An 18,709-nucleotide genomic window follows, 5' to 3' on the forward strand; every position below is an offset into this window, starting at 1 on the left:
CAGTGAAATGGGTCATGATCACATGGAATAGAGTAATTGGAAGATAACTACTTGATCATGAAAACACAAGTTTGTCTTGGATTGAGCTAGTTTGATTGTCCTCAGAATTGCCTAAACTTGCCCTGATGGATGAACTAATGAGAACATAGAGCTAATTTATGCTTTCATTGGCAATGACTGTTGGAAGACAGACCTAGCCAGTATTATGAGAATTCTAAGACATGTTAGCCTTTTGTTTGCAAAACTTGTCAAAATCTAAAATGGACATGTAAACACATATGTTCCGACTTTTTGAACTGAATTCAGTTTTGTTTCATTCAACAATTTGCACAAGTTTGAATTAAGCAGTGGGCAGAACCACTAGCTGCACTAATTCAATGATAATTCAGAAACAATGCTGCACTAATTCAATGGCAAAAGTGTAAACTAGCCAGTGGTGTTGTAAAAAAGTTTTTCCCCACACCAGTTATCAAATACTTATTTTGAGATGCAAAAACTTTCTCAGCTGTGCTACAATAAAGTATGTGTTTAAAAAAGAAAATGTGATCTTGGAAAATAACCCTCTATGAGTTAAGAATTGGATTAAAATTAGATTGGGTCCACCTCTTCCATGAATGGGAACATATTTTCACCCTTTCTCCCTTCTCGGTGCATCTTTTGCCTTTCAAAAGGCTTAATGAACCTTCAGGAACAACGTGGCATGTGGTTCGCAGCAAGAGGCACAAAGAACAGGAAGTTGGTTATAGTCTCCTGCATTCTTTAGTTTATATCACAAGTGCATGTGATGTATGTGTGCGTATTTTAGCTTATTTCTCATGGCAGTTGCTTAGGTCACACAATTTCTCCCCAAGAGTAGCTTTTTTTTTTTGTTAAAAGACTCAAGAGACTGCACTGGAAAGCAGACTAAAGTAACAATTTTCATGATTTGATGCTGTTGGCGGAAGAGTTGGATCTACCATCATTCCATGATTTAAGCCAATTCCTGAAGGATATTTTCTGAATTTTATGTAAAAGAGTAAAACATAACACTTCATTTTTGTCAACTGTATCTGTTTTTTTGACATTCTGAAATTAGGGAGAGTTTTATATATCTACCATAACTTGAAGTCCCATGCAAATCTTACTGTTAAGTAGTTACCTTTGAAAGTATATACCTGTACAAGCTGTAGTTCTGTGGTGCTTGCTCATGTCTTGGCTTTTAAAAGTCTTGTGGAATGTAGTTGATGCCTACTCCATTTTAAAGAGAAGCATAAAATAGCACCACTTTCCTTCATAGTAAAACACATCAAATTTTGCCTCTGGTCCAAAGCAGGACTATGTTGTGCCAAAACCAGCAATGAATTTAGAATCTGTCTATGAATCAACTGTTTTAATTATCTAAAGATAGAGCAAATATTCTAAATTTTAATTTAGTCAAGTGGCTAACAGAAATGTGACAATTTCCCATAAAACAGCAATCAAGCTAATGAGCAGTGGATAAAACTCTACTCCATTGGCTCCAGCCCTCCCAGAATTCTGTGTTGTTCCATCTAGTCTTTCTGTAATAATTACGTAAGAACTGATACATCTGTTTTGGTTTTCCTCTTTCCTTTATGCTGCTGTATAAACTGTCTTGAGTACAGCGTCAGAAATTGGGCAAAAGCTTGGACAAATAAGATGGTCTTTTCTTGTTACCAGAAGATAGAAATAAGTGTGCCTCCCACAGAAAAGGCCCCATCTCCTGTTATGACCCACTTTGCCATTGGAGGGCAGGAGCACTGGAAGAATGTTCATTTGCTATTGACTGAGGGGCGGATTTGTATGCAACAAGTGGTTTTTCAGCTTTTTAGTACAAGTCAATACTATATATGATTTCAAACTGTGACTGGAAATAAATCTGTGAACAGCTTTCGGTAGTGGTTAGATAACTAAGAAATCTCAGCAGCATAGATGTTCTATTTTGAACTGGCTGCTGTGTCTTGAGTAGTCTTCATTAGTAGCCACCTATATTCAGTAATTAAGATGTTGCAGTAATCTAAGATGACCATTGCTGAGAAGGTAAATGTGAAGCTATCCCTGCTCAGGAGAGGTTGCAGTGGTGTACCAAGCAAAACTGATGAAAGGTGCTCATGTCACATGCACATCTAAAGGAATGGCCAGATGTAAAAACACCCTTAAGCTGCTTTCTCCATAAAGGCTAGTGGAACTCAAGTCTATAACAGAATGAAATATCCCAGATCAACTGGAACACCTACCCACAAAACTTTAACCTTGTCTAGGTCATGACTGAATGAAGGGACTTTACAACACATCTGTCACATACACCACCACTGTTCAGATGAAAAGCAGAAATGGAGCTGGATATTGACACTGCTTTCCAAATGGCATCATCTGGTTGTTTCCTACAGACACTAACATTGAGGGTAAACTAGAATCCCAAGGAACAGTGTAGCATAAATGAGATAGGTTGGGACCCTCAATTCCAAGCCTGGTTTAGGCCCCCTCATAGTTACTTGTTTTTATTTTATTTTTATTTGATTTGTATCCCGCCCTCCCCGCTGAAGCAGATGGAACCCACTTCTGTGTGGAGCAATTGCAGCGTGCTCATGGAGTTGGGGCCATTTGAGCAAAACTGCCTTTAAGCAACCCACAGAGTAATGCTTGCATATGCGGCCTAGTTTTGTACCACATGGAAATCGTCCCTTTGCTTCTGAATGTGCACGTAAAGAAGGCTTCAAACCAGCTGACACAGTTGAAGAAAAGATTAATTTCCCATGTAGCTGAAAATCATATTTCACCCTGTAATCCCTTGGCTATTTCTTAAATACCACTTCCTTGCTGAGGGTAAAGCTGTATACATAGCACTCCTTGGGCAAGGTAGTTAGGTGCTCCTGAATTCCTAATTTCATTAAACAAAATGTGTGTCTGCTGGTCTCTGCCAGAGTTTGTCTAGCCAGATAATTCTTCCTTCTTCAAAGGAAGAACAGCCAGAGAAAGTACATGAATGGTCCAAAATAAGGTGTTGATATTGTGGAAATGATATATATAAATGTTATTTATGCAAAGTGCTTGAGGAGGAAAGGGATTTAAATTTTTATTTTATTTTATTACTTTCCATTTATATCCCGCCCTCTCCGCAAGCGGACTCAGGGCAGCTTACAACATCATAAAAAACAATCAATCCAATAAAACATATAAAACCATAATTTACATATATCAACTTTAAAACCATTCTATAGCGCTATTTCAGTCCAGTATAGGCGGTATTGACTTCTCGACTATGATCGCCAGCATTCTGTAGGATGTCCGGTGGCAGCCCTTTTTCAATCAAACCGCAAAAGCCTGTTTAAACAATTCGGTCTTACAGGCCCTGCGGAATGCAGACAAATCCCACAGGGCCCTTATGGCTTCTGGGAGGGTGTTCCAAAGTTCTGGTGCTGCCACCGAAAAAGCCCTGGATCTCGTCATACACAGCCTGGCTTCTTTGGGGCCAGGGGCAGACAACAGATTTTTTGTCCCTGATCGCAGTGCTCTCTGGCGGATATATGGGGAAAGGCGGTCCCGTAGATATGCAGGTCCCTGACCATAGAGGGCTTTAAAGGTTAATACCAACACCTTGAAGCGAACTCGGAACACAACAGGCAAACAGTGCAGCTCTCTCAGCACTGAAGAAGAAGAAGAAGATATTGGATTTATATCCCGCCCTCCACTCCGAAGAGTCTCAGAGCGGTTCACAATCTCCTTTACCTTCCCCCTCCCACAACAGACACCCTGTGAGGTGGGTGGGGCTGGAGAGGGCTCTCACAGCAGCTGCCCTTTCAAGGACAACCTCTGCCAGAGCTATGGCTGACCCAAGGCCATGCTAGCAGGTGCAAGTGGAGAAGTGGGGAATCAAACCCGGTTCTCCCAGATAAGAGTATGCACACTTAACCACTACACCAAACTGGCTGAATGTGCTCCCGTCGCGGCAGCCCCATTAACAGCCGTGCCGCAGCGTTCTGCACTAGTTGTAGTCTCCGGGTTAGCATCAAGGGTAGCCCCATGTAGAGAGCATTACAGTGATCTATTCTTGAGGTGACCATAGCATGGATTACCGTCGCTAAGTCGTTGCGCTCCAGGTAAGGGGCCAGCTGCCACGCTTGCCGAAGATGAAAAAAGGCAGATCTAACAGTGGCTGCTACCTGGGCCTCCATTGTAAGGGAGGACTCAAGAAGCACGCCTAAGCTCTTGACCTTAGGGACCGGTATCAGTGGTACCCCGTCAAGGGCCGGCAGCTGGATCTCTCTCCCCGGACCGCCTCGACCCAGGTAGAGAACCTCCATCTTCGTCGGATTCAATTTCAGCCGACTCAGTCTGAGCCAAGAAGCCACGGCTTCTAACGCCAGGTCTAGATTTTTCCAGGGTACAGTCAGACTGGCCACCCATCAATAGATAGAGCTGGGTGTCATCCGCATATTGATGGCAACCCAGTCCGTACCTCCTGACAATCTGGGCAAGGAGGCGCATATAGATATTAAATAGCATCGGGGATAGGACCGCTCCCTGCGGCACCCCACAACTAAGAGAGTGCCTCTGGGATGCTTGCTCCCCTATCACCACCCTGGGAATATATAGAGAAAAGGAAACTGAGAAGACTGGAATGTAAATACAGTAAGCTGGGGCTTTGAGGTACATGGGTGAAAGTGAGAGCAAATAGATGTCAGTGAAGGTGAAGAGCTAAGGGAGGAAGAGAAATCAATGCAGATGCCATACCTGAGGAACATCAATAGTCCAGGCAAGAAGAGAAGGCAATATAAGGAGGGGGAGAAGAGAGAGTTTCCTCAAAAGTTGCTTATTTCTGCAAGACTGCTGTTATTGTGAATACTATTAAGGGAACTTGTTAATTTTGTAAGACAATCAAAATGTTAAAGAGCATAATATCAGGGTAATAGTTTTCCCCACATCTCTGAAAATGCATAATCTGTGCAAGCCTTATGATGGCAGAGAGATAATTTGCAAGGCACAGCCCAATATGCCTGTTCTTATTAATACAGTATGTAAAGAATGCAACTTGGCAGACAGGACTTTCAGCCTGGCTGAGAACTATTTATTAGATCTAGAAGAAGCCACCCAGCCATTTTGTTGCCGCTAGAAATAAGCTTTATTCTTGGGAATGCCTTTTCACAAACAATGCAAAATAAACTGTTTTCACTGAGCCCGTCTTCCTCAAAATATTTATTCAGACTATATTTTCAAAATTGTAAAAAAAAAATCATTCTCATTTTCTCTGTAGTCCATTGCTGAAGGGGTCCAGGCTAATGATAGTTAAATAACCAGGGCAGTATACTCAGACATGCATAAGCACTGATACAAACAAGAAAAAGAAAAGGGGAGAGGGGGAGGGCATATACAGAATGGGAAAGGCGGGAGGGGGAAAGGAAAAATACATCAATTTTAAGTCTACCTCCAAATAAAATATCCAATTCGTTCTACCTGCAAGTATAAAATTCTCCATATATTTTGTCATCTTTATCTTCCATTATAAAACATATTTACCAAACTATTATTTGCAATACAAGTCTAAACAGTTCTTCAACACATATAAATCTGAACAAGTCAGAGCAGTCTCAGCACAAAACTTACTACTTTGGCTTAACCTTGTTAAAAAAAACCAACTAATTTATCAGTCTCATTAACAGAGATGCGAAAAATTCATATCTTCTTAAAAAAAACTAAAAAAGATACAACCTGGTATTATGCCTATTTCAATATAAACAGTTTCTCCTGAGAGACTTTATTAACAAAAACAAATCTAGCAGTTTACATAACATCTGTATTGTCTACCTTTTTAACAATTAATCCACCTCTTGTATCCCTATTGGGCTAGGAAAAATAACTTTTTATGACCCAAAAATCAAAATCTCAAACCTGTTCTTATTGAGCATAACCTACGCAACTATCCAAAATAAAAACATTTCAGGAAACCCTTCTTACTAGAAAGAAATTAATCTCCTGAGTTATAGATTAACTCGTAAAATTGCCCATATCTATAACAAACATAGAAACTAATATCATTATCTATTGAAAACAAGTTCAGCATTTTGTCAAGAAATTACGTTATCTGTCTAATTAAAAATTAATCTAAAAAGATTATTTTTACATAAAATTCTTTTCAAAAACGTTTTGTCCCTTTAACTTTTAAATCCATATTGTTTTAAGCAAGACAGCTTATTATAGCCCCAAAATAAACAAAAACAAAAGGAAAATTTTTTTTCGCTTAACCTTCTAATTTCACATATCATAATTTCTTACAGAGTCCATGTCCAGCTATCCACTGAAAAGTCTAATTCAGGAGAGTCTTCTTTCTGAAAGATTTCCACATCATGATTTTCTGGTTGAAATACATCTTCTCACTTCTTAAAGCAGTCATCCTTCTCAAAGGAGATAAGAAAAATTCCACAGCCTTTGTTCCTCTCAACCTAGCTTGAGGCAGTCTCCAGTTCCGGTCCTCTTTTTTAAATGCGCCACAAGATTCCATTTTAATTTTCTTTTGTTGATTTCCCAACAGCTCAGTCTCCCATTTTGATTCCACAGACATCACCAGGTTCTCTTTAGCACTCTGCTCATGTAGATTTGAGATTTTGCTAGCTTCCAGCAAAAAAGCTGCCATTTGCTTCTCAGCCAATAAACCAAGATCTTGCCTCAGAGATTTTAAACTGTTCAAAATTTCTTTTTTATAAGAAATTTCGCTTGGCAAAGCCATTTTTCTCTGTCAGCAAACTCAGTCTATTAATCCTGATTAAACAGTAGCTCAGAGTCCCAGACAGCCTGTCCTTCTCAGTCTCCTCCAACTGAAGTTTTAGATGTTAATGTATGAATTTCAGATCAGACAACAAGGAAAAATCCCTCTAACAGGTATCTCATTTTGTTCAGACCATATTGCAGCCAAATAATAGTCTCTTTAACAAATATCCAATTATGATCTGGGTCGATTTAAATGTCCATATTCTGATTAATTCAAATTGTTTCCAGTGTTTAAAGATGTTCTTTGACTTTCCACGGCCTCATTCACAGGGAAATTAGATACATCGATCTCTTTCCCTTCCTTTGAACTACTAAGTTATTAGAATATTTAAAAGACCCATTAGCGTTTGGCAATTGAAAGCAAACTTACTTGCATTGCAGATTTGTCGTGCTTGAGATAGAGGGTTGATAGATCAAAAGCTTGTTAGAGAAAAGAAAGGCAAGCAGTCAAGCGTTCGTCTCTTGTTGCTGTATTAGCGGTCGCGACGGGAAGAGCTTCAGAGCACACAGAAGGAACAGGAGCAACAGCTGTTGCGCCCCTGTTCCACTGTGAAAGCCCCATGCCTAAGAGACCCTCCCAGGGTTTCTTTGGGGGTGTCAGATCCATGACACCCCTCCCCCTGCCCGATCAGGGGGAGTCACAAGCAGGAGAGCTTGCTAATCCACCTGTTAGCAAGACAACGTAGCCTGGAAGTTTATATCCTGATCTTCAGTACCTGAAGGAGTCTCAGAGCAGCTTACAATTGCCCTCTCTTCCACTCCCCACAACAGACACTTTGTGAGGTGGGTGGGGCTGAGAGAGCTCTGAGAGAACTGTGACTGACCCAAGGTCACCCAGCTGACTTAATGTGGAAGAGTGGGGAATTAAACCCAGTTCTCCAGATTAGAGTCCACTGCTCTAACACAGCACACACTCATCTTGATGTACCTGCTACTGACACTTGGATTTTTTTTTACCATGTTGGTCTTTAAAGTGCTCCAAGGTTCAGTTTTGTTTCTGCCAAAAGTTTGGTAATCCATTGGAATTTGTTTCACCAGGACAAATTCCATGTGCCTATCTTAGAAAAATTCCAGAGGATGAATCTGAAAATGCATTGGAAATTTACATTATGTGTCTAACTGCACATTTTGGTCTTACGAATGGCTTCCTTTGTTGCTCTCATTCAGTTCTTGTGGTTAGGGGTAACTGAGTGGCAGCTAGTAGTATCTGTTCATTATATCCAACACTCACAGAGCTTGATGGGTGAAGGTGCAGCAGATGTCTGACACACAACAGCATGCTAGCTAAGCAAGAAGAAACAGGATCAGTTGGGGCTGCCCTACATGGGGCTGCCCTTAACTCAGATTCAGAAGCTGCAGCTGGTGAAGAATGCTGCAGCCAGGCTACTAATGGGGCTTCCCTGGCAGAAGCACATTCAGCCTATGCTGAGAGCGCTGCACTTGCTGCCTGTTGCATACCAAATCCATTTCAAGGTCCTGGTATTAACCTTCAAAGCCCTACATGGCCTAGGCCAGGGGTGGGGAACCTCCATCCCGAGGGCCATATGCGGCCCTCGAGGTCACTTGGTGTGGCCCTTGGGGATTGCTGGACCGAACTGAGCCATGTGGCAGCCTCCCTGGGGCCTGGCTGACCAGCGAGGATCGTGGGGCCCAGCTGTGCTGTGCAGCAGCCTCCCCAGGGCCTGGCAGGCTGGTGAGAATTGCTGCAGGGCCTGGAAAAGTTAGTCACAGTTCAGTTTGCACTTGATTATCCCAGATCGTGTGGCCTAATATGCTAATGAGTGTGTGACCTAATATGCTAATATTAGGGGATGTGGTCTAATATGCTACTGAGTTCCTGCTTGGCTTTTCCCACAGAAAAGCCCTGGAACTATGCATTTGCCTAGGGCGGCGGGCCATGTGTGTGTGCCAGATTAGGCTCTCCCCACATGACTTCAAATAGAAGAACAATTATTTGCATTAATTTTGCCGGCCTGAATCGTTCTCCCTTGGCGGAGCACTGTTTTTAAGTTGATAATTTTTTATGGCCTGCGAATGATGTTATAAATATCCATATGGCCCTTGGCAGAAAAAAGGTTCCCCACCCCTGGCCTAGGACCTACCTATCTGCGGGACCACCTTGCCCCACATTCTCCCCAAAGAGCACTGTGATCAAGCTCTCAAAATCTTATGGCTGTCCCTGAGCTAAAAGAGGCTAGGCTTAATTCCACTGGAGCAAAAGCCTTCTCGGTTGTGGCCCCAATACTTTGGAACACCCTCCCAGAAGCCATCAGGGCCCTGTAGGACTTATCACAATTCAGCAGGGCCTATAAGACTGAACTGTTTTGGATGGCATATAACATCTAATGGGAAAGGGCTGCCACCACATCTGGATCTATCGTGCTTTAGTACTAACTGCCTAGGATCTGTATAAGCTGAGAAAGGAAAATATTATATGATCCACCTGAAGCAGCATCATTGCAATTTATTTGATTGTTTTATTGCTTTAATATTGCTTATTATTGTGTATTTTATGCTGGTATGCTTGACACAGTAGGCAGTGGTCGCCCTGAACGACGCTCTGCTCTAGTTGCCCACGAACTTCTCAGGTTGAATATCGACATAGCAGCTCTCAGTGAGGTCCGTTTCCCTGAGGAAGGTAGTCTTCAAGAACACGGTGCTGGCTATACCCTCTACTGGTCGGGTAAGTCAAAGGCTGAGAGCCGCCTTTCTGGCGTTGGCTTCATGGTCAGGAACTCCATTGCCTCCAAACTCGAAAACCTGCCAACAGGTCACTCAGATCGCATCATGTCCATGCGCCTCCCACTTCAAAACAAGCAGCATGCAACACTCTTCAGTGTGTATGCCCCAACCCTTCAAGCAGATCCTGCAGAAAAGAACAAGTTCTATGCTGATCTACGCAACCTCGTACGGAAGACCCCTACAGAGGACAAGGTGATCATCCTTGGCGACTTCAATGCCAGAGTAGGTAAAGACTCGGAAGCCTGGAAAGGAGTACTTGGCAAACACGGCATTGGCAACTGCAATGACAACGGGCGCCTCCTGCTAGAATTCTGCATGGAGCACCAGCTCACCATCACCAACACTATCTTCCAGCAGAAGAACAGTCTGAAGACAACCTGGATGCACCCACGGTCCAAGCATTGGCACCTTATCGACTACATTCTGGTGCGCCAGAGAGACCTTCGAGATGTCTTACACACCCGAGTAATGCCCAGCGCAGAATGTCATACGGATCATCGTCTTGTACGCTGCAATCTCCGTCTTCACTTTAAACCCACACCCAGGAGAGGAGGTATCCCTCAGAGGAAGTTTCAGGTTGGCAGCCTCCAGTCAGCCAAAGTTAAAGCTGCCTTCCAGGCAAAACTCCAGTCAAGAATTGAGGACCTCAGTTGCCCCACAGACCCTTCTCCAGAAGCACTCTGGGAACACCTAAAAACTACCGTCCTGCAGATCTCTGAAGAAGTCCTCGGGTTCTCCACAAGGAAGAACAAGGACTGGTTTGATGAGAACAATCAAGAGATCCAAGAATTACTGGCAAAAAAGAGATCTGCCTACCAAGCACATCTTGCTCAGCCCTCCTGTCCCGGGAAAAAAGCAACCTTTCGCGCTGCATGTAGCAACCTCCAGCGCAAGCTTCGAGACATTCAGAACGAGTGGTGGACCAAGCTTGCAGAGAGAACCCAGCTGTGTGCAGACACTGGTGATTTAAGAGGGTTCTACGAAGCCCTGAAGGCAGTATATGGTCCATCATATCAGGCTCAGAGTCCCTTGCATAGTGCAGACGGCCAAGTGCTCCTCACAGACAAGGCATCCATACTGAACCGGTGGTCGGAGTATTTTCAGGTTCTCTTCAGTGCCAACCGCGTAGTTCAAGATTCAGCAATCCACCTCACCCCACTTCAACCGGTGAAAACAGAGTTGGATGAGATCCCCACCCTAGAAGAGACTGTTAAAGCCATCAAGCAACTGAAAAGTGGCAAGGCAGCAGGAGTTGATGGAATTCCACCAGAGATCTGGAAGCATGGGGGCACAGTACTACATAGCTCACTTCACAAAGTACTTGTCACCTGCTGGGAACAAGGCAAATTACCACAGGACTTTCGCGATGCAATCATCATCACCCTATACAAGAACAAAGGGGAAAAGTCAGACTGCTCCAACTACCGGGGGATAACCCTGCTCTCCATCGCAGGCAAAATCCTTGCCAGAATACTCCTGAACAGACTGTTGCCCACCATTGCAGAAGAACTCCTCCCAGAGAGCCAGTGCGGCTTCAGAGCTAACAGGAGCACCACCGACATGGTATTTGTTCTCAGGCAGCTCCAAGAGAAATGCAGGGAACAGAACAAGGGTCTGTATGTGACTTTTGTTGACCTTACCAAAGCTTTCGATACCGTTAGCAGGAAAGGCCTGTGGCAAATCTTGGAACGTTTAGGATGTCCCCCAAGGTTCCTCAGCATGATCATCCAGCTACACGAAGACCAGCGAGGCCAAGTCAGACACTGCAACGACCTCTCGGAGCCCTTCCCAATAGGCACAGGTGTAAAGCAAGGCTGCGTTCTCGCGCCAACTCTCTTTACGATCTTCTTTAGCATGATGCTTCAAAGAGCCGCAGTAGATCTAGATGAGGACGATGGTGTCTACATCCGCTATCGCACCGATGGCAGCCTGTTCAACCTGAGGCGACTAAAGGCACACTCCAAGACAATGGAAAAACTCATCCGAGAGCTACTGTTTGCTGATGATGCTGCACTCGTCTCCCACTCGGTATCAGCTCTGCAGCATATGACGTCCTGCTTTGCAGAGGCTGCCAAGCTATTCGGCCTAGAAGTTAGTCTGAAGAAGACAGAAGTTCTCCACCAGCCTGCACCCCAGGAAGATTATCACCCTCCCTGCATCACTGTGGGTGAATCAGTTCTGAAGACAGTCCAGCAGTTCAGCTACCTGGGGTGCATCATCTCCTCAGATGCCAAGATCGACAAGGAGATTGACAACAGGCTGGCAAAGGCAAACCGTGCATTTGGCCGACTGCACAAAAGAGTGTGGAGCAACAAGCATCTGAAAAAAGGCACAAAGATCAATGTTTACAAAGCGGTTGTGATGACAACCCTCATCTATGGCTCCGAATCGTGGGTTTTATACCGTCATCACCTGCGACTCCTTGAGCGCTTTCATCAGCGCTGCCTTCGCACCACCCTCAACATCCACTGGAGTGACTTTGTGACCAACACTGAAGTCCTCAAGCGGGCAGAGGTTACCAGCATCGAGGCACTGCTGTTGAAGACGCAGCTGCGCTGGGCAGGGCATATTTCTAGGATGGAAAACCACCGCCTTCCCAAGATTGCCCTGTATGGCGAACTCTCCACCGGCCATCGAAATAGAGGGGCACCAAAGAAGAGGTACAAGGACTCCTTGAAGAAATCCCTTAGCACCTGTCACATCAACCATCACCAGTGGTCTGACCTAGCCTCAGATCGCAAAGCATGGAGGCACACCATCCACCAGGCTGTCTCTTCCTTTGAGAACACACGCATAGCTGGTCTTGAGGACAAACGGAGACTGAGGAAGAATCGCACTGCTACAGGACCAACCCTAAATCAGACTTTTCCCTGCAGCCGCTGTGGCCGGACCTGCCTGTCCCACATTGGTCTTGTCAGCCACCAGCGAGCCTGCAGCAAACGTGGACTATTGCACCCTTCTTAAATCTTCGTTCGCGAAGCCAAGCCGAGAGAGAGAGCGAGAGAGAGATGCTGTTAGCCGCCTTGAGTCTGCATAGAATGGGCAGGATATAAATATAACGTAAATAAACATAAATAAAATCTTTCTGCCAGATCTGCACTCTCTTTGCAAAAGAAAGCACCGATCTATTTGCAGCTTTAAAAAATAATCAAGTTCTTCTCCAGGATATGGTGCAACCAAACACCAGCCATAGATATTATGGCGAACAGATGACAAAAAGGATTCCTCTAGGAATTCTATGGATTATACAGAAGACCACAGAGCAAAGTACTGAAGGATAACTGGTCGCTCAGATGATCATTTGAATCACTCCGGAACCTCCTGCTAAGCTGGGAGCTACTCATAGGACCCAATGCAAACATGGCCAGAGCTATTGCAACTAATGGACTACTAGATGTAAAGTGGCAGCAGGTGCAGTCACTACTCTACTGCCCTACTAAACCTTTTATTGTCAGAACCCAACCCACCTAAAAAAAAAAAACAAGTATGGCATAACTCCCACTGACACCAGCAGCTCAAGGCGGCTTAGCCCCTAAAATCTTGAGTTGTAGGCAATCGACAAAATTTTAAAAAGCAAGTAAGAAAAATGCGCCTCAGAACTCACCTTAACATTGCAGCATCACAAGAGGGAGGCCCATAAGACTTGGATGGGGGACAGAATCTTAATCCTTCCCCCTCCAATTGTTGAGCATCGGTTCTGCCTCACCCACCTCACAGGGTGTCTGTTGTGGAGGGAGAAGATATAGGAGACTGTAAGCCGCTCTGAGTCTCTGATTCAGAGAGAAGGGCGGGGTATGAATCGGCAGTCGTCTTCTAAGTTGCAGCAGTGGTAGTGCATGAGAGCTGCTCTGAGCATAGAGCTGCTTCTGGTGTTCTCCACCATGAACCTAGAGCCTATCCAACATCCTCTGTGGCTGGGCCCAGAGTGGCTCCTGATGTCCACTGCTGCTAGCTCTACAGGTTTCATTTGCGTGTGTGTGTGGGGGGATTTAACTCTCCTTCGATGTATTTTGTCATTTCAGATTTTTCTGCAAACCTGGGGTGGGGGGGGGAAATCTATTTGCAGAAAAATCTGTTTTGGGGTGATGTGGCCCCAGTCTGCACACACATCACTATTAGATATGCAGATAATCTTACGAAATCCATCATAAAGCATGTACCTAAATAGAATGGCAGAAGGCAGACAGGATAGGTTCTCTGTACACTGATGTGAGGAGGATGTTGCATAATATCCTAGGTGCCAATGGAAACCAGCAGGCTCTGCTGGGGTCGGACAGACAGCTCAAAGTTAGTGCCCAACCAGCAGAAACCACTGGGATGATCTGAGGTAATTAACAGGTTTATAACAAGTAAAAACTCATAACAATAGCACTCCACAGACAAGACAGTCATGCATAATAGGTATATTTATGCTATATGTACATGATACACAGATCTCACGAGATACATTTTGTGAGAAAATTCTGCCTGATGGCCATCAAACTACTACTTAATGTTAGGTTTGACTCCTATTTGCTATATGGCACTTTTTAAAGGTCCTGTAGAAGAACTGTATGATGTAGTATTTTATTCTCCAGTAGAATGTCCCTCTTTTCCAGATTCCACCCCCCCTTTGTCCCATTGGGCAAGTTCAGGTTTAAATCGTTGACTCTTTAAGGTTCTAGAAGGGCTTTTCCAGGATCTAGGTTCAGTCTGCGAATCTAAGGGGAAGAACCTCTTCTTAGCATTGTCTTAATTGGAAGGTCCTGTCTGTGACCAAGAAAAGTTATTTACCCAAAACTCAGACTGCCTTGGAATGACTATAACACAGTGTGTAAACTTTCAATGGTCCAGAGCACTTTGTCAGGCTAGATAGTTTATATACAGTCTCACCCACACCACCCCTTATTTTAAAATCCGACTTGACCGAAAGTTCTGGGGAACTAACGTTTGCATACTGTACTTGTGTTACTTTTGTTGATCCTTTAAAAACACTGTATGGCTTTTGAGACTAACAGAAGAGTTTCTATGTAAATGAGCCGCCCTCCCCCACAAAAAGAACCTATGCAAAAAATACGGTACCTAATGTATATGTAAAGACAGCCAGAGGAGTAGAAGGCAGAATGCTGGACAAGGATCTGGGAGGCCGTGGCTCAAATCCCATGGAACCACTAAATTTGGGCCAATCATTCTCTCTCTCTCTCCCCGCCCCCCCCGCTGTAAGGATTAAAAGGACGAGGGAGTAATAGATGGATAGTATTGAGCGGCTGGTAGCTGGTGCCTCCAAGAACGCACTTTTACCAGAGAGCCTTGGACCCGCGTACTTGTTGCTGACCCGTAGCTGGGTCTTCTTTACCGCCTTCCCTCTATTCCTCGCCTTCGCCTCATAGCGCCTGCGCACTCTTTTCGCAGGGCGGGAGGCGATCGCTCTGGGAGGCGTTTCATGTCAAGCGTCCTGGACGGCGGCGACCAGTGCGCGTGCGCAGTACTTCCTCTGGCTCTGTGGAGAGTTCAGCGGGAGTGGGAGTAGCCCTGCCGTAAGGGGAAGGGCGGCGCTGGGCGGCTGTTTCCTCCTTTGGAGGCCCCCGGTGGCTGAGGCGGTAGGAGCCGGGCCGAAGCGGCGGGATGGTCATGGCGTACTTCGTGGAAAGTTTCTGGGTAGGGAGCTGCTCTCGTTTGGTTCTCCCCATTCCCCCGCGCGGCTGAGAGAGCTGGTTTGTGTCAGGCACGACGAGGTGGGAAGGAAACCGGGCAGCAGGGCGGGGGAGAGCCGTAGTCCTTCCCCGGCTTCTGCGCCGCTCGGGCCTGCCGTTGTGGCGGTTGGGAGGGCGCCGGGGATGGCTCTCTCGCCTTGCCCTGGGGAGAGAACTCGGCAAGGACGTCGCCGAAGGAAGCGACGGGGGGCGGCCGCTCTGCGCCTCTTGCTTCTGGGGCAGGAAGCGGGCATCTGTCCGGGGCGTTTGGGGAGCGGATCTGCGGGCCAAATACTTCGATGATTCCCGTCGAGGGTGCCTCTCCTCTGCCTGGGTGCGAAGGACCCCAACACCTGCTCCGGCTTCCTCCTCACCGCCGCTTGAATGGCCGGGCTTGGCTGAGTTTAAAGCGCTGCTTGCCTGATGAGCAACCGCACGTAGTGGCCAAAGGACGAGAATGTTTACTTTTCTCCTCTCCTGATCTCTGGGTGACAAAAGCCCGAAACTAGAGTTTCGCCCTGTGAAAGCCTCTTTTTTCTCCCTGTTGGATTTACCAGCAAAGATTCTCCTAGCACTTTCTGGATCCCAAAACAATCCGCAGACGGTTTTTTAGTCTTAACATCTGTTTTTTTTTTTTTAATCATAACTTGCCAGATGACTTATAGACCAGTTTGTTTCTAAACGTAAGCAAAACAAAGCAAGAATGTAGGTTATCCAAACACAGATTTGTTGAAGGGTTATAAAGTATAATAGATACCCGGAGTAGTTATTCAAACACAAATTTGTTGAAGCGTTATAAAGCACTTCAGTTCTATAGTCTAGAAACTATTGCAGTGTGTTAATGGTGCTAAGTAAGCCTAAAACATCTGGTAAAACCCCATCAGAATGCTAAAAAACAAATTCCCCTGTCTAGGAGTTGTGTTATTTGTATAGAAGATGCTTCTGCTCGCATCCTCCTCACTTCCAAATTCAAAGGAATAAACAAGCTGCTGCTGTTTCTTCTGGTGGTTCCTTTTTCATACTTGATTTTAAATGCACAGATAGGCTTTTAACAAAAATGGTGTCATTGTTATTTTAAAACTGTTACATATGTTACCACAAGAGCCAGCTTAGTGTAGTAGTTGAAATGTGGGTTTAGGATTTGGAAAATCTAGGTTCAGATCCCCACTCTGCCATGGAAACTTGCTGGGTGACCTTCAGCCAGTCTTAGTCTTAGTCTAACTCTTAGTCTAACCTACCTTACAGGGTTGTCATGAGGATAAAACAGGAGAGGAGAATGATGTAAGTTGCTTTCGGTCCCCATTGGGGAGAAAAGTGGCATATAAATAATGTTTGCATTGAATACAGCATTTAGGATTTCTTGTGCAAGTTCTGTTAAATTGGATTTGCTTTTCTAAGTAGCTGCAGCATTCCAACAAAAAGTTCACAAGGTTGTAAAGCAGTTAATAAATAGTTAACTGCTGGCAGCCAACCAGTGTAAGCCCTGTCAGGTTCCACTGCAATGTCTTATAGACATTCTGAACTAGCTGTTTTGAGTATTGATGCAAGACTTGTGATTAATGCTGCTGTTGATAAAATCAAACAAAATAGTGGCATTGTATGTGTATAAGGACACGTTTTAGTAGTGATTATAGCTTTTGTAGGTAATTCCAAAAGAAAAGATGAACCTAATTTCCCCTAGCATTAACATTCACTTCCTATTTCTAACTAGCAGTGAGTGTTTTAATATTTGTATGTTCTTCTGTGTCCAGATTCAAAACAAATAATGCATGTCTATATAGAAGGTTTATTTATAAAGTGGCAGGTGAATTTGCTGTGGCTGTACAGCTGCAGAATTAATATTAAAAAATTTCAAAGTACTATGCTTAAAGTTATATACAGCATCAGGTTTGAAGTTTCCTGTGCAATTCAAATTCATCTGCTCTTGTTACTGTGATTGTGTAATTTTGCTTCATGGTTTCCTGAAGGGTTTCATTGAGAAAGAAGTTATATCTGAAATAATGGATTTAAATGGCACAAATAAAACTGTTGTCACCATCATAGTACAAGCTGCTTTGGAATGGATTATATCTGTTTCAAGAGAAATGAAATGGCATAGACAGACTCACCTGGCATTCCATCCAAACAATATTGTTAGGAGAGTTGCAGCAAACTGTCATGGGTCGCATACATCCGTTGCCCATTTGCAGTCAACTCTTATAAATGCAGCTCGATTGATCTGGCGGTATTGATTGCTTCTATTGTGCAGCTCATGTGTATATGAGCCAGGATAGGGAAAATTAAGGCAGCATGGAATGGAACAAATTGAATATAGGTGAATTGCTATTCTGGAGACTTTTAGAGGCAAGAGGTAGCCAGGATATAAAGTATCCTAACTTAAAGTGGTGACCTGAAAAGAATCACCATCTATAACCTTAGTTTTCATTTTATTGTAGATGTTTTAGGGAGAGCGCCTTAAGGGTGACCTTAGCTATTCAATTTGTCTTTGCCGGCCACCAACAACATCATTCCTACTCTACTATGGTTAGGGCGCATAGTTGGGTATGAATCAGGTATAAAGCCCTTTTAAAACTCAAGGAAGTATTGTTGATGTGGTATGGATCTTGCTCAGTCATTTTTAGTATGGCTTCTGTAACCTAACTAAGGAATAAGTGGTTTCTAGCTTTCTTTAGCTGGAATAACAAGATGCTACAGGTCACAGAACTTAGCACATCAGCCAGTTTGGTGTAGAGGTGTGGAATCTTATCTGGGAGAACTGGGTTTGATTCCCCACTCCTCCTCATACACCTGCTGATGTTAGCTTGGGTCAGCCACTATTCTCTCAAGGCTGTTCTGCTCAAGAGCAGTTCTGGGAGAGCTCTCTCAGCTGCACCTACCTCACAGGGTGTCTGTTGTGGGGAAGGGAAGGGATATTTTAAAACTGCTCTGAGACTCCTTTGGCTAGCAAAGGGTGGGGTATAAATTCAATCTCCTCCTCCTCTTCCTCTTATTCTTCTTCAAAGATGAAATTAGTATGAAGATTTTGACTCAAAGCATCCATTTCATTTGTTTATTTAGAAGCTGTTGTATGCTGCCTTTCTACATAAATAGGATCCGTAAGCTGGCAAATATGATCATGTTTAAAACATTAAACAGCCTTTAGAGTAGAATATATATAACATTCTTAAACAATTCAATAAAATATATAAACACACATAACACCACAACTAGGGAAGAAGGCCAATAACAGTAATTGGGGTACACAAAAAAATCCTGAATAAATTTGTGCTAGAGATGGCAGTCTTTGAAGTATGCTCATCTCAGATCATGGAGGATTTTAAAGATCGGGTATGCATGAGCAAACAGAAAGCTGATAGAGATGTAGCTGAATAGGATGCTAAAACCAACAAGGGTTCTTTTGTTATGTTCAAAGTAAGAAAAAGAGCAAGGACATGGTAGGCCCATTGAAGGGACATGAAAGTAAAATTGTAACAGGTGAAGAGAGGGCAGAATTGCTCAATCTCTACTTTTCCTCCGTCTTGCAAGCAAAATCA

General features: G+C 44.1%; 1 protein-coding gene across 1 annotated transcript in view; it reads left to right on the forward strand.

Annotated features, from left to right (window-relative positions):
- Positions 1–14,965: 14,965 nt before the first annotated feature.
- Positions 14,966–18,709, forward strand: part of LOC132569580 (F-BAR domain only protein 2) — a 129,774-nt gene continuing 126,030 nt past the window's right edge. Inside the window, exon 1 of the mRNA XM_060235796.1 lies at positions 14,966–15,141. Coding sequence (XP_060091779.1) covers positions 15,109–15,141 — 33 coding nt within the window. The 5' untranslated portion in view covers positions 14,966–15,108. The remainder of the gene's footprint in view (positions 15,142–18,709) is intronic.

This window comes from Heteronotia binoei, chromosome 4 (genome assembly GCF_032191835.1).
Source record: "Heteronotia binoei isolate CCM8104 ecotype False Entrance Well chromosome 4, APGP_CSIRO_Hbin_v1, whole genome shotgun sequence".
Taxonomy (NCBI): Eukaryota; Metazoa; Chordata; class Lepidosauria; order Squamata; family Gekkonidae; genus Heteronotia; species Heteronotia binoei.